Here is an 18,676-nt window from a genome sequence, read left to right as displayed (position 1 = left end):
TTTTCTCCCTCCCTCCCTCTCCGCTGCCAGCATCAAGTCCGCCCTGGGCGCAGCATGTGGCAGGCAGCTGGCATTATGCTGACCTTTTCTGCACCATGCAGCTCAGCCAGTTTGAGTCAGACCTCTCAGTGTACCGTGAACCACCTGGGGCAGCAGCGCTCAGAGCCAGCCTGAGAGCCAGACATTACACCCCGAAAAAACAAAGTTCTCTTTGGAGAGCCTCGTTGGATGTAATCTACCAACAACAAAAGGGAAAATCCGTTCAGCTGTATGGTGCTGCACTAATGTATTTAGGCAGCTTAGGTTCTTGGCACATAAGGATCATCAGGGTAACTCATATAAAGCACATGAAGCGAAATGTGTAACTGAAATACAATCAAAATAATAAAAAGGGGGAAAGAACAATTTTGCGGTCACTGCTGCTGTGCATCATGACGCAGAATTCTCAATCTGTATTTTTCTGCATGAATGAAAATGAGGATGTTTAAATGCAAAATGTTAAATGTAGTTTGAAGCAAATCATCTGATTTGACCTTTGCAGCCACTTTAAGCCCACAAGAGCATATGCTATGTGCTAGCTATGTTTTTTTGTTTTGATCAGTACATTTTAACATTAAAGATCCCTTTAGGACCACAAAACTCTGCTTTGAATACTTATTTGTGTATATCTGATATGGTTTTTCTACAAAAAATTTAATTAAAACACAAAAAAATGGAAAAAGTCATAATCTATGAATGAAGTCCAATCTAAAATGTGCCCACGCGAGTGAAGCTTCAACCAAAATCTTGATCAAACATAAACACATTAAACTCAGACTAAGCGCAGACATCCAAGCGAAGGAACGATAAAAAAACATGTGTTTCAGTGGAAGGGAAGTTTAAAATGCCAATTGGGTGAAGCCTGTCCACTGCTGTGCTATTCAGTGATATTAATGTCCACCAGCACAAATGACGCATGTATCACAAAGCTATAAAACAGCAGTCTCTTGTGCCAAGGGTGGTGATTGAGCAGGAGCTGGAGCTGTGAAAACTACAACTGAGAAGACTAAATTATGCTAGGCCAGGTCAAAATCCATGCAGGCCGGATGCCTATGTATGAGATCAGCATGAGCTCCTCAGTAAATATGAGGAAGCTTAGACAGCAGACGTTTGACTTGACTTGGACATCTGTGGCAGTTATGGGGAGATGCACAGGTGTTAGTGAAAAGACCAGGAGGCAGCATAAAACTGGGACTGCTGACAAAAACAGACCAAAGGAGGATTAGAGAACATGCCAAAACTAAAACCAAAGCAGGTACAGAAAATCATTTCTACAGGATATAACTTTCCCGCCTCTTCCACCACTGCTGTCCAAAAACCCTGAGCCTTAAAACTGTGAGGCATCGTCTGTTCGTGGACACTGTGCAAAACGTCCTGGTGAAGGGCAGCCTCTCTAAGCAGGCTAAAGCTCATGCCCCATGAGAACCTGAAAACTTTATCTGATTTACAGGAAGGTGGCTGATCTGAGCCCTCGAGGGCCTTCTCTGAGCAGGGCGAGGATGGTATTTGATCTAATCCAGGGGATTCTGCAGGTCTGCTACTGAACTATTACTAAATCCTATTTTACACTGGACAAAAACCCACTAACATCTGGCTTTTCTTTTAAGAAAAGACACAAACGGCAGTCATTTTCAGGTCAAATGACTGTGCAGTAGTCATCGGCAGCGATTGAAACATGACACCCGGGCGGACACGCCAATTTTCGGCCCTTTTCCCACACAATGATGAGGCCTGTTGAAGTTCTAGATGTTGCCGCAAAAATTCCGCCTAATGTCAAACAGAATTGACACCTTGTTACGGACCGTTTGCATCTCATAAAAACACACAATAAAGAAACCACAATAACAATGTCATTGGCCTTCTGTGGAAATGTGTGTAAAAGTGTTGACAAAGAAATCTGTTTTGCATTTAAGTTTCCTCGTTTTTGTATTTCGATTCTGATGATGTTGAGGTTTTGCTCTTCAACAACTTCTAGTTTCCTTTTCCAACAACTACGGAGGATTCTAGAGATGTGGAGTGGACTCTTGAGGACATATATGACTTATTTATAAATTACATCAGAGCGGAGCTACGATAACTGAAACAGTGTGTGCAGTTCCAGTGGGTTTTCCACAAGAAATCGGATAGGAAGAACTAATAAATATCTCAGTTGATTTATATTTTCTCTAGATCTTCAAAAACTGGACTCTGATATCATGTATAAATGAACCATACATTCAGTACCATGTTTTAATGAGTTCCTATAGAACCTAAAATCCTGGTGCTTCGGCACATCTCACACTAAAGCCAGAGCCTGAACAATCCAGCCTTTGAAAGCATATTTAGTAGATCAAATGTAACATATTGCAGAATATCAATAGAAATCAAATATATTATGATTTAAAACAACTATTAACTTTAAATTACTATACAACTATATAGTAATATGCTTTACTATATGAGTATAATAGCTATTTACATATGAAAAAACCATCATTAAAATACTCAATGATTAAGTGAATCATTGAATCCATCAGTTGAATCCATCATCATTTTCTTTTCCTGCGGTCAGAATGATTCTGAGGAGTTGTTCAGCCAATCAAAACCCTTCTGATCAATGGAAAACCTGATGAATAAACAAGCTTTTTGAAGAAATAGTAATTTGTTTATTGCAATTTTGCTTTGCTTAATGCTTATGTTTTCATCAATATAACATTGTTCCTATACAATGGTGAGACTCTAGAACTGTGCAGACTAAGATGCAGTGTATCAGGTGTCGCTATGTTTGTCTGCAGGACACGTGTCTGTCCACCTGTCCAGCTCTGTTTGCGTGTCCTGCCCTGGACTTCTCCTCGTGATGGAGAGTGGGAACACTGAGCTAATATTTTTTGTGGATAAGAACAAGGGAGCAGGAACAAGTAAACACACACACACACACACACTCCTCTGTTGTTGTTTGAGAGCTCTCCATGGTGACAGAAATAGGTATGCTGTGTGTGCGTGTGTGCTGTCTTCTTCCCACTCTCACGCTAAATATTGAAGCTGAGTTGGGGTGGCTTTGACTCTTTTTTAGGAAAAGTAAAGAATTTTTAGCAGCAACCCACACTGACTTAATCTAACCATACCTACAGTAACTACTTGTGTAACACTAACCTTTACCCTCATCTTTATCATGGTTTTCACCATGAATGTGTCCCTGGTGTGTCTAAAGACCCCTGAAATATGAGAAAAGACCATCATCTGTCTTATTTGCTTTCTCCATCTTCCAGAAAACGTGTGTTCCAAAGAGCCAGCACACAGATGACATCCTACAGCTGGCTGACCGTCCCGCCCACTGAATACCTGGTGAATCTATGTCTCAGTCGCTATTGTTATTTCCCCAGAAACACCGGCTCCAGTCACTGGAAAATGTCGAAGGTATGAGCGAAACACGCCAATTACTCCGTCTTCACAAAAGTCTAGCCTAGTCCATGTCAAGACCCAGCGGATTTACTATATCTTTGATGGCAACGTTACGGAAATGTCCCCACAACATAAGTAATACATGTCCCACAATTCTGCACAGCACATTTCTGGATTTAATATTCGTTGTTTTGCACTCGCTAAATCTTACCAAGTGACTTCATTTAAGGTCTAAATGATGGAGAAATGCATTGTGGGTAGTGAAGTACAGTCTACTCACCCAGTCCTAAGCAAGATACTCTGAGTCCTGACTTCCCAAGGTTCCTGCAAAAAAAGAGACAGAGGAATCAGATCTCTTGTACATGTACACACAGTAAAATTACACACACAAAAAAAGCATCATAAATAGGATTTTTGTTTCAATCTGCAGTAGATGAAAAATTGTATGTGCGACATGATGTCAAGGAGACTGACAGTGAAGTGAATAACAAGCCTTTCATTTTTACAAGAGGCTGGACGTGGCCCTGCTTCAGATAATCACATGACAGCTTGACAGTGCTTCAGATTTCTCCATGACAGGATATTGAATTTCACTCTCCCGGACCTCCAGGTAGACGCTCTGACACTGTCAACCTCCCACCATGTGTGTGTGTGCATGTGGGCGGAAGCATCAGAGTGGAATGAAATGGTTTTCTGCCCTTTAATGTTACTGTCCAACGTCCATGTCAGCAGAAAGGAGAACAAACAGCCGAGAACAGAATGATGGAGAGGGAAACAGGACAAGTGGAAAAACATCAACACACTGAACGGACAAAACAAAACGCTAATCGAACCAGCGCATGCAGCAGTGAAAAATGTTAATGAGAGAGAAAATTACAGCCTCTATACTGCAGGATGGAGATGAAGTGTGTTTGTGACTGTTTGTATGCGTGCTTGTGTGTACAATGGATATTGAATGCATCTTATTAGCTTGCTAATGGACTCGTTAGCTGTGCCATTTACACCACACACATTCCCTCCTAAAAATTTGACTTTTTAAAATTTTTATAGACTATACATCCATCACTTGATATATACAATAGTCTGTTCTTCTATAACCCACAACCGCCTTTGCAACGTCACTGACCTACAAAATCAAGCACATTTTGACTATACTGTTGCTCCTGCCTCAAGTCACTGCCATTCACCCTGTTCAGCTGAAGATCCCCAACAGTGACAGTGATCCCTAACAGTAAAGTTGTTAACCATAAAGCCACAGCAATGAGCTGAAAGTTGTGTCACTTGACAATGGGAAAGGCATGGTTTCACTCTCAGGTTACAGTTATACAGTACAGCTTGTCCTCCCCGTCTATTCCAGTGCTGTGTGTAGATTGACAGATCCTTGTCAGGTCCAGTGAAGCCTGAGGAACAGTTACTGTCCTGTCATGTCAGCTTCCTGTGAGAGCATCAATGTACTGATGACAAAACTGAAGCTACAGGACACGCGCACACACACACTCTGCTTTGAGCAGGTGCAAAGCTAAAACCACAGCTCTCATGCTTCAACTGGTAGGCAGTGCAAGTGGCCCCTTTTTCCTCCAGAGTTCAGAATATGTTATGTCTGCACTTTTCCACTTGCTCAAGAACCTTATTTAGAGAGGATACCTGAGAATTGATCTCAAATTAAACTCTGCGTCATCACTTTTTTCTTTTTTTTTTGGAACCTGCTATTTTTATTGCACTTTAAGAAGTGGAGAGCACGAGAGGGAAAGTTCTGAACTTCACATTGTGCAGAGGTTGAATAAAATCGGGGGATTACAGATGTCACAGTTAAGTTTTGTGCAACTCATGAAACAAGTAAAGCAGGACACACATAATGCAAAGTCTCTACTACATGTTGCCCTGTCACCAAAAATCTCCTGACCAATTCCTGTGAAAAAAACATCACATCTGTCTCAAACAACACCTGACTCTGTAGGTCGCACTTCAGCACCCAACACAAAACAATGAAAATGCAGATTCATTCAGCCTTAAAGCCAACTTGACTGGATCCTGTACTCATACTTTAAGTTTGTTTAAACACAAAGCATCAGATTTACAGTCTCAGACTTGTGTACTGAGAAGAACATTATTCACAGCTGTCAGTAATCTTTCATTTTTGCCCACCTGTCAAAATCACTTTAGCTATGCGTTGCAGACCTGTCACCTCTGTATCCTTCAATATCAGAATAGTTAATTGAGCATAAAAATCAAGCCCCCCTCAGAAAATCGATTTTGGATGATGCATTAGATCCCCTCAACCTATGAAATATGCACAAAGGACACTGAACATTTTGGACAAGGTGCTCTTGAACAACAAGTGACAGGAGTTACTTTTGCTCAGCAGAGATGTATGAATAATATTTGGATATTGTTCTGCATACGTACTTCATTCCACTGATTTCAACAGATATTTTTCTGCGTGGAATTTGCATGATCTTCCCATGTTTGCATGGGTTTCCTCCAGATGCTCTGATTTCCTTCCACTGATTAGGTCCTATGTGAGCAGCAGGCTTAAGACAATCAACCGTCTACAGGAATAAACGGCGGCATGATTGATACTCTGTCTTTCACCAAATATTTGCAGGACCAAACTCCACCCCTCCAGGTGACCGTGAACAGGAATGGGCAGGTTTAAAAAAGCATGAATGAAAAATCATGTAAGGCTGCTTTTCTTGCCCAGAAAACATGATGACAGTTTAAAAAGTTTGAATTAAAGGCCTGTCTGGAGTCAGGGCAATCTCTTGAATTTAGCTCATGGAGACTTGAGGTGCTGAGTCAGGCAATGGATGCCCTGCCAGCCGTTAACGATGATGTCGCTGTTCCTCCGGCAACGACCATGAATGATGACGGTCTAGGTGACCTCTAATTCAGCTCTGAATAGAAAGTCTTGGCTGGAGCCAAAGCAGAGCACAGACACATCACCTAACAAAGTAAAAAGCTGCACTCTGTTCAGACAGAGTATTACAGCATGTTGTAAATGGAGAGATGGTACTTAATGTTTGTGATGGAGCAGTTTTAGCGCCAAAGTCATTCATGGGCCAAACAATCACAGGTTCCTTCTCCTAAAGCAAACTTCAAAGACCAGATTCACAAAATAAATTCAACTTGTCAGTGCAGCAGCACGTGAATTCACTGCTTATTGTGCAATAAAAGACAGTAATGGAAAGAAGCAGCTGGGCAATTATAGCACGATATACCTCTTTTGCTCCCTGTTTGACTTTTTTTCTCCCATGTTGACTGAAGCAATAAAGGAACAAATAACTTTTCTCCGATCAGCTTGGTTGGCCCTGATATTGCTGAGCCTACACAATACATCCCCTCATTCAGTTTTCACAGGGACAGATTGCAAGGTGGATGAAGGAACGGCCGTGAAGAGGATAATATAGGAGATGGAGAGAATGATGCAGAGCGCGAAGAAAATAAGATTCCCCCACTTGGGAGATGGAGTGAGAAAGTGATCTTCTCCCTCATTTAAAACCCCTTTCAAACAGCTCTTCATAGATATGCAAACACTTATAGCCACACATATGAATAACCAAACCCCCCACTACTAAACACACACACACGCACGCTAATGCAGCTGTCCTCGCCCATCAAATATTTATTGAAATATGAACCCCCCATAGAGGCTTTTCCAAACAGATCTACCATAACAAGCCTTCCCCATCAACGAGGCTATTCATCTCCACTAAAACATGTCTTCATTTGCCCGATGATGGACAGTAATGACTTTCTCTAATACCCCCGGTACTATGGCATTATTATCCTCTCTCTTCATCTGCCAAAGCACTGTCTCTCTCTCTCTCTCTCTCTCTCTCTCTCTCCTGCATGTCAACAGTCATCACCACAGATCTTGTCACTGATTCGCCTATTGCTTCCTCCTCTACAGCAGCGAAGGAGCTGCTCAGCATTCAGGAAGACAAAAAAAAAAAAAAAAACAGGTTACGCTTGGAATCTGCATTTTAAATGAGATTAGCGTTTACAAGACAGTTAGGTGTAATTGCCCAGCAAGTCACAAAAGGCTCCAGTGTCGAGTTGAGGGGATGAATTATTTTCTCATCTAATGACGAGCATGTTCATCGATTAAGGCACTTTACAAGACCGTGACAGGTCGATTTATGTTTATTGCTTGCAACAAACTAATTCACTTTAATATTCTGTACATATTTCATAAGTGAGGCAGTTGGATAAGAGTTGTTGTGCATATGCGAACGAAAACACAATGAGAGTGAGAATGGCACATCTTGGCAATCATCAAAAATTCAATCATTTTCTAATCAAATCTCAAGACCTTTTTTTTCATAAAGGCATTTTATTGATGCGTACATGATGCTTTCAGCAGTAGTTTTAGACTTATGCTTACATTAACGGGCAATCTCTAAAGATTAAAGATCCAGACATTTTATTTGATGAAACACAGTAAAGAACTAAATTACGACTTGGCTGCCCCTGTAAGTACGGTCAATGCTTGTCAGAGTTTTATTTCTGGGTTTACGTTTCTTCTAATGATTTTGTGGATGCCTTACAAAGGCACTGGTATCATTTTTGTGCCCAATTTGAAAAATGAACACTGAATTGCTGTTTATGATACGGAAAAACAGTTATGAGCCACAAGAGACCATCTGACACACTTCTCCATTGAGTGTAAAACAGTCTGTGTGTGTGTGTGTGTGAGTGCGTGTGTGTCAGAGAGAGTAAATGACACAGGGAGAAGGCAGACAAGGAGGAGGCAGGGGTGCATGCCTGAGGCCACCTGAGCTCCAGATAAAGTAGGTTACAATGTTACAGTAATCACCCAAATTCTGGCAACACACAGCGCTTATGGTGACACTTCACACCTGATGGAGACCACAGCAGTCACCTCACTGTGCCCCGCGGTTCCCCCACCACTGTTTATATCTCCCTCTACATCACTGTGTTTCTATCTGCGTCTGCCTTCACAAGTGTTTCTCTGTCCCCATGTCTCACTCCATTCTCTCCACATTGGCTTCTATTGTTTTCTCTCCTACTCGCTGTCCATCATCTTAGACTTAGAAAAGTCTGCTCTCTATACTGTGTACTGTACTGCTCAGATCCAGCTCTATCATACGTGTAATTTCTGCACTTCATAACAATCAGCCCTGTGACTCTGTGAGATCTCATGATGTGAATTAATCTGCCTTCGCTTTGTCTTTATATCTCATATCTGTCTTTCTGGCTACAGTAGGCAATGCAAGACGAGGCCACTTTATTTATACAGTAGAATTAATTCAAGGTAAACGCAACATGCTTTACATAAGTGAAATGCACTTCAGCTCAGTTAAATTCAGTCTAATTATCTAACATGTGTTATTGTTTATTGTAAACTCTATCAGTGCAGAAAACTGGAAAACAAAAGTATATACTGACAACGCAGCAGCCATCAAGCAGGTGTATATCCTCCTCCTCCCCTCACACAGAGCAACAATCAATCCTCTCACTCTCTTTTTACCTCCCACTTGCATGCAATCATCTTTTAAACATGAAAACTCTATGCAACGACTCTACTGCGCAAATCCATCACATCTTCAACTGTGAAGGTCTATCAAGGTGCTTGATTTACACCGCAGTTTGGCAGAAAAACAAAAAAAACCTTTGTCTCATAGCTGATGCTGACTAAACATATTAATTCACAGATTCCTTCAACTCCTCTACACATCTTTACAGCGTTTATATCACCAGAGGGAATAAATGGGTCAAGTCCTATTAGAGGGCTGCACATGTGACAGGGATGAAGAGAATAACAGCAGAAAGCCACTACATTCTGAGAGACTTCAGATTGGAGAGCCATAATTTAGGGAGAGAGAATCTGACACACGCATTCATAATTAGTCATATCAAGTTGAAACAACATATTTGCATAAAATCTATTGGTAAGAAGGCTGCAATGTTAATGACTTCCCTTTAGACGAAAAGAAAGCCATCTGCAGATAATTATCATGTTGTGTGGACTAATTATCTCTCCATATTTAATTGACTGAGTAATTAAGAGAGGGAGATAGTTGTGATGACTGATTTAAAAAAACAAAAAACAGCCAAAACTATCAACTATGACACTTTATTAACATATACACCCATATCACTAAAATTCAGATGAGAAAACAAAAATTGAAAACTGAAACGTGTAAGATGTAATGCTAAATATGTTGAACTGATGGAAAATTGTAAATATAAAAAGTGTAAAAAAAAAAAGAAAGGGAAAGGCTGCAAAGAAAAAGAACCAAAGGGTGAAAAAAAGACACTAATAAACTCCACCAGCGGGCCAAAGATCAGAGAAGCACTCCTTCCACAGGGAACCAGTGACCCTGTGGTTCATGTTTTAGTTTTGTCTGTTTGTCGCAGTTTTCTCTCTCTCCTAGGTGTGTGTGTGTGTGTGTGTGTGTCTCCCAATGAATGTGTGAACGAGGAGCGGGTGTGTCCCTTGTGTGGTTTGATTGCTTCGCCTGATTGGTCAAGGGGCGGATCCCCTGACCTATTTGAACAGCCCGCGGACTGCGCTCTTCCTCCTCTTCAGCCTTTCCACCACCAGGAAATGCCAGGCCATCATAGTGATCGACAGCATACAATCCTGTTTGTAGCGTGTTCAGTGAGAATCATAGTGAATGTCAATCCTGTTAAATTCTTTAAGTAGCAAAGGTGAGCAGTAGTAGGAGGGAGAAGCCTTTTGATTTAACCCAGTTTTCTCCTGTTTCCTTATTTATAGGAGGAAATTTTATCTGTTGTCATTTATTTCCCTTTTCTTTTGGTTAGGTAAGATAGGGCTATCTAGAGTGTTTCTGTTTGTTATTTCTCCCTCTGAAGCCTATTTTTTAACTTGGCTTGTTGTTGCTGGCTTTCTTGGAGTGGGAAGACTGTGGGAGCACCACATCATGTTTTGTCAAAGGTTCCCCTAGACCGGGGCTTAACATTTGTGTATAGTGATTAATGATGTAACAGTTAAAATAAATCTTTAATTGCAATTAGGGTTGAAAATGAGAGTGATGAAGTGGTCTTCTCACCGAGTGAGAGCAAAAGAAACATTATAGCACCTACTGTACAAGACCCAACACTTGAACATGTTAAACAGATACCCGGGGAGACAGATGATCCATAGCAATGGATCGTACTTGATGGTTCTGTACCTCCATTCTTACTGTCATTAAGGAGGAAAAGGGAAAAGGAAGCGTCAGTAACTGTGAATGCCATCGTCCTGAATGATCTTTTAACTGTTATACTTCGACTTTGACTATAAATTAATGTCGATAAAGTTTTCATTGTTACGTTGCATGAGAGTCAAAAAGCGGATGCATGGCGTCCACAGAATGAACACTGAATGAATCAGCTAAAGACCAATCTACTCCTTCCTCCCTCTCCAGGTCTAATGTACCTGTCGTTACCCATGACAACAGTCACTTATGGCAACAGTGAGAGAAACTGAACAGCAGCTACATCAGGTCAATCTAACATGAGGAAAATATCTCAGAGAGTTCTTTCTGTTTAAAAAAAAAACGATAAGGCGATGGGTCAAGGTGGCACAGCAAGAGTGGCAGCTAGTTCCGGCAGCGCTGCAGCTTTTTTCTTGCTTTTTTTGCTTCTTCCATCAGTAGTCTCGGTCGATCACGTACATGTATGGATGGACAACTGGTGAGACTAGTGATTTGATTTTTCCTCTTCATCCTTCTAAAGACAACTTTATGTTCGACACTTTTTGTATATAATGTACAGGTATATATAGCTGATTTTTATTTTGTATTCTTTTTATTGTCTTTTTGTTTTTTTCTATGTCTTCTTCTTTATTCTTTGCTGTCTGTAACAAAATTATTTCCCCGGCGTGGGATCAGTGAAGTTATATCTTATCTTATGTATGCATTTTTCCTTTTGTCAACAAATCCCATGAAGAACAACAAAACCAACGATGAACTGAGCTTACTAACAAAACAGCTGCCAAAAAATCCAGTTTACTTCTCTGTGAGTAACGTTCCCTAAAAACTACTGACCTAAAGTAGCATCTCAGTAATGAGACATAAAACCACACACACACTCCGCGTTATCTTGTGTGCTGTAATATCCTGCAGGCTGTAGCCCCAGACAACATTCATACATTCATTCACTGTTTGTCCATTGATTCAAAGGAACTGCCTTCTACAGATCCATAGAAAAACAAACTAATACTAAAATCACAACCATCATTCTTGAAAAGTCTCTTTTGATGAGAAAGTGATCTATATGTGCGTGTGGTCGTGTGAATGCGCCCATGCAGTCATGCATACATAAATACATGAAACAGTTTTGTATATGGTGGGTGCACATTCCCAGATGCACATGCACCTGCTTGCATGTTGTGCCTGTCCGTGTCTGCACCTGTATGTCTGTATGGGCTTAACTGTGTCTATGAACTAAGGAGCAATCTCAGCAGTGGGGCTATTTCATGCCTATCAAAGCCTGAGCACTGAGTGGTTGGAGGGCGGAGGGTGAATAAGTGAGGGGGGCAGCCCTCAAAGCCTACATACAGGCCGAGTAATGCAGCAGCCAGTGTATGGGAGTAATATAAAAGCTGTCACCTAGCAAGTGAGGCGAGATAACACTGGCAATGGGACCAGTAGGAAGCACACCTATCAGCCAGTCAGTCTTTTGACACCTAAACAGTCGCAGCAGCAAAATATACTGTGACGAGAGCAGTAATTGTGAGTATGGAGAGATTTGCGGTGGTGCCTGAGTGCTTATGTGTGCTTCTGCATTTGATTCGCCACTGGAGCCAATATGCATTACTGTATAGTATTCGCACACTTCGTGTATGCAGCTGGTGAATGGTTGAATGTAGCCTGTAAAAATGGAATATATTAACACACATGTTGAGACATTTAGGTCTCTTTTAGTCTCTGGTTACTGAAGAATAAGAGAGCTCAACACCTCCTGCTGTCACCATGAAACAATAAACCTCCTGACAAAAATAGAAACATACAGAGAATATGACGCTCATGTTCAAACTCCTTCATGTTACTCTTGGCTCAATGCTTCAGCAACCCACACATGTACAGAATATTTTTATCTAAATACACAGTACCTATGTAAATCCATACATATTACTATACCTATGTTATATGTCAATGTGAAGCCTTCTTGTATCACTTGTCACTATAGGTATCTGAGTATAAACTATGCTTAAACAATGACTCTCTGCATACAGCCTGCTGCATGCCTCATTACATTTGCTGCAGTTGGCGAGTATGTGATTATTTGCGACTTCGTTTTTTATATACATACTGTTGAAACAGACAATACATTTCATCTTCCACTTCATCAGCTTCAAATGATTGCATTCTGGGTGTTTTTTATATTTCACACAGCATCCCAACTTTATTGGAATCAGGGTTGTAAATCAACGCTACCAAAATCATTGTTTCTTTCTCTGACAACCTGCTTAAATTGCTGCAACTGCAACAGCCTGTTGCAGAAGCAGATAATCATTTGTCTTAGACCTGCACATTACGTCTCAGCTTTTTAGAAAGACTGATGAAACAAATCAACTGAAGCTAACCTGGAAATGAATGGAACACAATAAAGAACCGACAGCGTGCAGTAATTCAACCCCCACAGTAAAAACAAATACCACCAGGAGCCATAATGGATCATAATGTGGCTACTTCCATCCTTTCAGCTCTGTTAGAACAGGATTGGTGTCCTGGTGGTCCTCTTGTTATGTAAAATATCCACATACCTCTTAATTTTCCTCCTGTGGCAAATTTGCATTAACTTAGGTAATCAAAATGCAAATTACCCATAATTAGCTTCACGCTCACAGCGACGAGCTAGGCTATCTCTACACGTGTAATGGTGTTCTTGTAGAGCATTTGATCATGCAGAGAAAGGCACTGATAAGAGACTGAGTGGACGTCTAACACTACATCATGTAGAGTCTGTGCACACACATACTGGGTACCGGCAGTTGAAGAGTTACAGGAGGACACAACCAAGCACAACCCCATATGTGCCTGCAGTGACTCAGAGTGGCTGCGTGGGCAAAAGATCCTCACATTTCAGCCCTGAATCATTCTGCCAAAGTCGTTGATCTATTTGCTGTCAAGTGGACTTGCTGTTCAGCAATGGAGACTACCTTGTTTCCAAAGCTATGTAAAGCCAGCACATTTGAGAAAGGACAAGCAATTTTCATAAACCAAGATCCATAGCACTACAGAATCTTTTTTGGCAGGCAGTCAAGTAATTCAGTCTTTTTTTTTTTTGTCTTATTATTTTTCCTTTCGCTCTTTGTTGCGGTGACAGAACCAACCAGATATCCATCATCCAAAAACAGTGCACCACCCGCCTCGCACATAAATCAATTTTCCTTCAATTTTCCGAGGTGCTGATGGGAATCCGAGACATTTTCCAAACATTTTCCAAAAAATTATCATTTTGTTGTGGAGATTTGAAGACGCTCAAGCACAGACTGTGAAGGAAATGCTGACAAACGAGAACTGATGGAAGAAATGTTTTTCCTCACAGTTTTGTTTGAAAAGATTCTGATTTTGAGCTTTTGAGCTGATTTTGAACTTATCTTAATTGGTTTTGTTTCTGACAACCTATTTCTGTTGAGATCAAAGATATGGAAGTTATAGCACGCACAGTGGAGCGTGGCTTGAGTGTAACCCCTTAAAAATGACAGTGGCACAAGCCTGTAAGGAGGCTAAGATGCAAGGATTTCTTACGAACTTCATGTTGCAAGACACCAGCAGCAAGTGGATCAATCTAGACATGCTCATGTGGGCTCAACAAAACACTGTTTCAGAGCATTACAACATCGTTTGGTGTTGGTCTTTAGTTGAGAAAATCATAGTGCGTAAGAACGGCTCGCCTTGGTTTAATTTCTCCAAACCTCGACTGTGGACCTAGATGACTCAGAGCCTGGAGGCAAAACAAAACAAATATGAAATGAGATTCTTTGAGAATCCCAGATTCTCCCAGACTGCTCCCACACACACACACGCGCGCACACGCACACACACACACACGCGCACACGCGCACACGCACACACGCACACACACACACACACACACACACACACACACACACACACCGTGTTTCATTTGGCATGTAGTGAAAATGCCATTGACCAACCACATAAAGTGACCAAAAATAAATGATTTACTGTAGAAATGGTTTCATTAAGATGCATTAATTAAAAACAGATTTCAGCTACGGTCCAATAAAAAGAACCATAGCACCATTCCAGTATATATTCAAGATTCAAGATTCAAGAGTCTTTATTGTCATTGAGCATGTCAATGAAATTTTCATTGCAACCCCCATGTTAGGAACAGATGGTAAGAAAGATAAGAAGACTAGAAAGAATAAAATTAAGATAACTACAATAAAATAAAATAAACCAACATGCAATAAAAATATTTGTAAAGCAATTAAAAATATACCACAATGAAAATATACTAAGGCAATAAAATACACTAAACAATAAACAATAAAATATGGAAGTGAAATGTGCAACAGAATAAAATATACAAGCAGAATAAAATATAAACAGTGAAATGTCCAGACAGAATAAAATATGCCAGTGGACAATAAAATATGACAATGAAAATGAAATGTGCCAATATACTAAAATGTATATAATTTAGTTCAGTATATGTGTGGACCTAAAAGTTAAGTACACAGAAGGTGCAGGTGGAGGTGGAGGTGTAGGTGTAGGTGTAAAGGGCGGTGTGCAGTGGTTCACAGTTCTCACAGTCTCTCACTGCAGTGAGGGGCTGCTGGGGGTGATAGCTTTAACAGCTCTGGGGAAGAAGCTGTCCCTCAGTCTGCACTGGAATACAGTAATCTATCATATTTGGATTGAATATACAACCTGTCAAGTCTTTGACCATACAGTATGTCTACAACAGTCTGCCCTAATACAGAAAAAGTGAAAATAGTACCCACCTAAAAAGATGAAAATGCATTTACAGGGTTGATGTGAAGTTCAATGCCTGCATTGGACTATGAGCCCTAGAGGAATCTTATTTATGTTTTCAGCTCGCTTCACTGCGGCGCCTGGTGCACATTTATCTGTGTTCACAGATCACAGATTGGGAAAGCATTTAAAGGTGCATATGAGGCATGGATACAATAGAACGCACAGCTTGTTTATAGACAGTGAATACACAGACATACGTGGGCACAAAAGCAACTACACAAGGTTTAAGACAAGTTTCCCTTCAGGTCTAAGGTAAGAAAAAAAGTTAATTTGCCGATGTGACTTGACACATAACTCGCTGTGTGTGTGTGTGTGTGTGTGTGTGTGTGTGTGTGTGTGTGTGTGTGTAATTGAGTGATGCCCAGCTTTTGAGCATAAAAAATGTATCACAAATGCATACGTGCGCACCACACGTTACATTATATTCATGACCTTGCATTTTGTTGAGGATTTATATCACTTAATCAGCCTGGATTCATCTTACTGGGGTAAGGTCCTGGAATGTAATTTTCCCATGTTAGGTGTATAACTCAGAATCTGTTACAAAAGGATAAAAGCTCTCAGCCTGGATGCAAGACATGCTGATCTGCACTTCTACTTACACGAGCAGCTGGTCACACAATCTGCTGGATGACAAAAACATAATGTGGTATTACTTTACATGTCAGGCCAAATTAGTCTGTGTTTAACTGTTATTTTTTGGCTGAACAAATGTAGGTTGTCTTGGATTTTGTTCTCTAAAGGCTTTTAAAAACCGCAGCCAAATCACATTCACATTGTTTTAAAATTAAGGATGCCACTTGCAACATCCATCATTACCAGACTCAGAAAAAACACTAATCCAGTTTTAATAGGGATTAGTGTGTCTTTCTGCCTGCACTTCCCTCCAACCAAATGAGGAGTTAACAAGCAGCTGAAAAATAATTGCTTTGATAAAAAATTATCTAAAAGAGGACATACAGTACTCGGGCCCGAGGAAATCCCCTCTGCCAAATTCCATGTTTTCTGTTTTAATGTCTCTGTGCATTACATTCGACGCACATTTTGTCATCAGACGAAGTGTCTAATTGTGTGTTAGATTAACAAAATTACAATTCAATAAGACAATAATTTAAATGTAATGAATATCAATGAATCTGATGTAACACAATATCGCAGTATTTTTTCATTGAATGGATGGTCTGCAGGACAGCCTCCATATGCAGCTCGAACACACTGGGTAAACGAGTCTGACGGAGGCTACTCTCACGCTCATGCAACACTCCTTCTCTACATCGTTGACTGTTTTCAGGACATGTACTCTACAAGGTTAATTTTTACATATAGATCTGTAGATTCTGACACTCTCTGACATTCTCAGCAGAAGACACACATTCACATAAGTTAGCCTAAATTTTTAAAGACTCAGAGCAAGGAGAAAAGACATCACATTAATACAGACTGAAGCTTAAGCCAGTAACAGTCATGATTTTGCATTGTGCATGATTCAAATTTACAAATTAGGAGGGGAGACAGGGGCGTATGTCAGTGGCAAGTGAAATAAAACTCAGCAGAACATTCTGTCTGCCTACTGTTGCCAACTGAGGAGCGTCTCTGTTGTTATAAAGGGGAACACAAGGTTGATTTGCTTCCCTGTGTTGGGACTCACTGCTCCGCTGCAGACAACCGGCCTGAAACCGAGGGAGGTGGACAAACTGAAACTGCAGCCAACTCAGACATATTGTATCTAACTGGTCTTGACACTGGAAGACTGTGAGGTTCAATTCCCTGAAGCAGGTGGGAAAATGAAATAATCATCTCACTTCCCTCAACAGCCACTAACAAGATGCCCTTGAGCAATTACAAGAAACACAGTTTACTGAGCTAGGGAGAGAGTTGTGAAGCTGTGCATATCCCTGTCCTTCCACAGCATGGTCAACTAATCCTGATGGGTCGTTGAACACACTAATTAATACTTCAGTCAATAAAGGAGATTAATGTGTCAGGCATGTTCACACGCAAACAGGCACACAGAGAGGAGTGCGCACACATATATTCATACACAGACTCAATATATTTTCTGCTGTCACGTGTCATGGCCACAAGAAATCATTCTGAGTTTAGAGCACAAAGTAATTACTGTATGATTGAGAAACATTAGAAAATAATTCTGTGTGTGGGCCTTTGACCTCAGAGGAATATTTCCCTGCAACATTTACTTTTGCTAATTGAAAATCATGTAAAAACATTAACGTTAAAACAAACACGATGTGGTTAAGCATATGTACATTCAAATTCAAATCCTTACTGTGCTGTCTTTGATTTACTGTTGGTATGGTTAGTTAGTAGTAAGTAAGTACATTGTAGAGTATTTTTCATAAGCATAGGAGCCTCAATGGAAATGGAAAATCTAACCTTTAGAGTATCTTTCCATTAAGTCAAATACATCCACAAATGATAATTGACTGAGAGCTACAGTGACATTTTAATGCACACTATACATAGACAGGACACTCACAATATCACATGTCTATTAGGCATTGTTTGAAGAACAGCTATCAGGCCATTTCATGAGGACTAGTTTGCATTATATTCAGTGAGTATGAGAATAATAATCAGAGATACAATCAAATTGCCTGACATTACCTCCCATTCATTGATGCAGCCTATAGCAGGGAAACAATGACTATCTGACAATGAGACCGAGCTTCTAGTTAATTATTTAGACAGATAAGCACTTCTTTCATCTGCTGGGTCATGGCCGTTACTTTAGAGAAGCAGGGTTTCAAACCAGCATGTCACTATATGAATAGATGAGAGAGCCCATTAGGATTGTCTTAATGAGAGCACTGAGTCATTAACATGCAACAAATGAGGAGATGGCACTGGTGAAAGGGAGACATTGAAGTGCATAGACTATAATAGAAAACTATGTATTCAGATGGTATTGTGTTACTTAAAGAATAAAGCACATAACTCACAACAGGTGAGGCAATGGCTGCAATACGAAGAAAAAAATGCAAAAAGTGTGTAAGACTTTGTACACATTCCCCTGTATGCTTTGTGTTTGGTGTTATATTAGATTTTTACTAGTCTTAACCAGAATATTGTACTTTTTTTTAAGTTATGTGGCTAGTTTGCTTGGAGTCAAACTTCCCAAGAAGAAAACTTTGTCCAATATTCCTAAATTTCCTCTGAATCACTGGAATTATTAAGAGCATTTGACTACGACTAAAAATACTGCAATCTCTAAGAAATAAGAGGTAGTTATAAAGCTTCCCACAGCCATTTTC

At 40.3% G+C, this 18,676-nt stretch overlaps 1 protein-coding gene across 4 annotated transcripts in view; it reads right to left on the bottom strand.

Moving 5' to 3' along the window:
- Positions 1-18,676, bottom strand: part of kcnab1a (potassium voltage-gated channel subfamily A regulatory beta subunit 1a) — a 94,271-nt gene that overhangs the window by 25,765 nt on the left and 49,830 nt on the right. For all 4 annotated transcript variants that reach the window (XM_041940257.1, XM_041940258.1, XM_041940259.1 and 1 more), the window contains exon 2: positions 3,701-3,744. In XM_041940257.1, coding sequence (XP_041796191.1) covers positions 3,701-3,744 — 44 coding nt within the window. The remainder of the gene's footprint in view (positions 1-3,700; positions 3,745-18,676) is intronic.

Source organism: Chelmon rostratus, chromosome 7, assembly GCF_017976325.1.
Source record: "Chelmon rostratus isolate fCheRos1 chromosome 7, fCheRos1.pri, whole genome shotgun sequence".
NCBI lineage: Eukaryota > Metazoa > Chordata > Actinopteri > Chaetodontiformes > Chaetodontidae > Chelmon > Chelmon rostratus.
The sequence above is the reverse complement of the archived record's forward strand: the minus strand, read 5'-3'. Positions and strand labels throughout refer to the sequence as shown.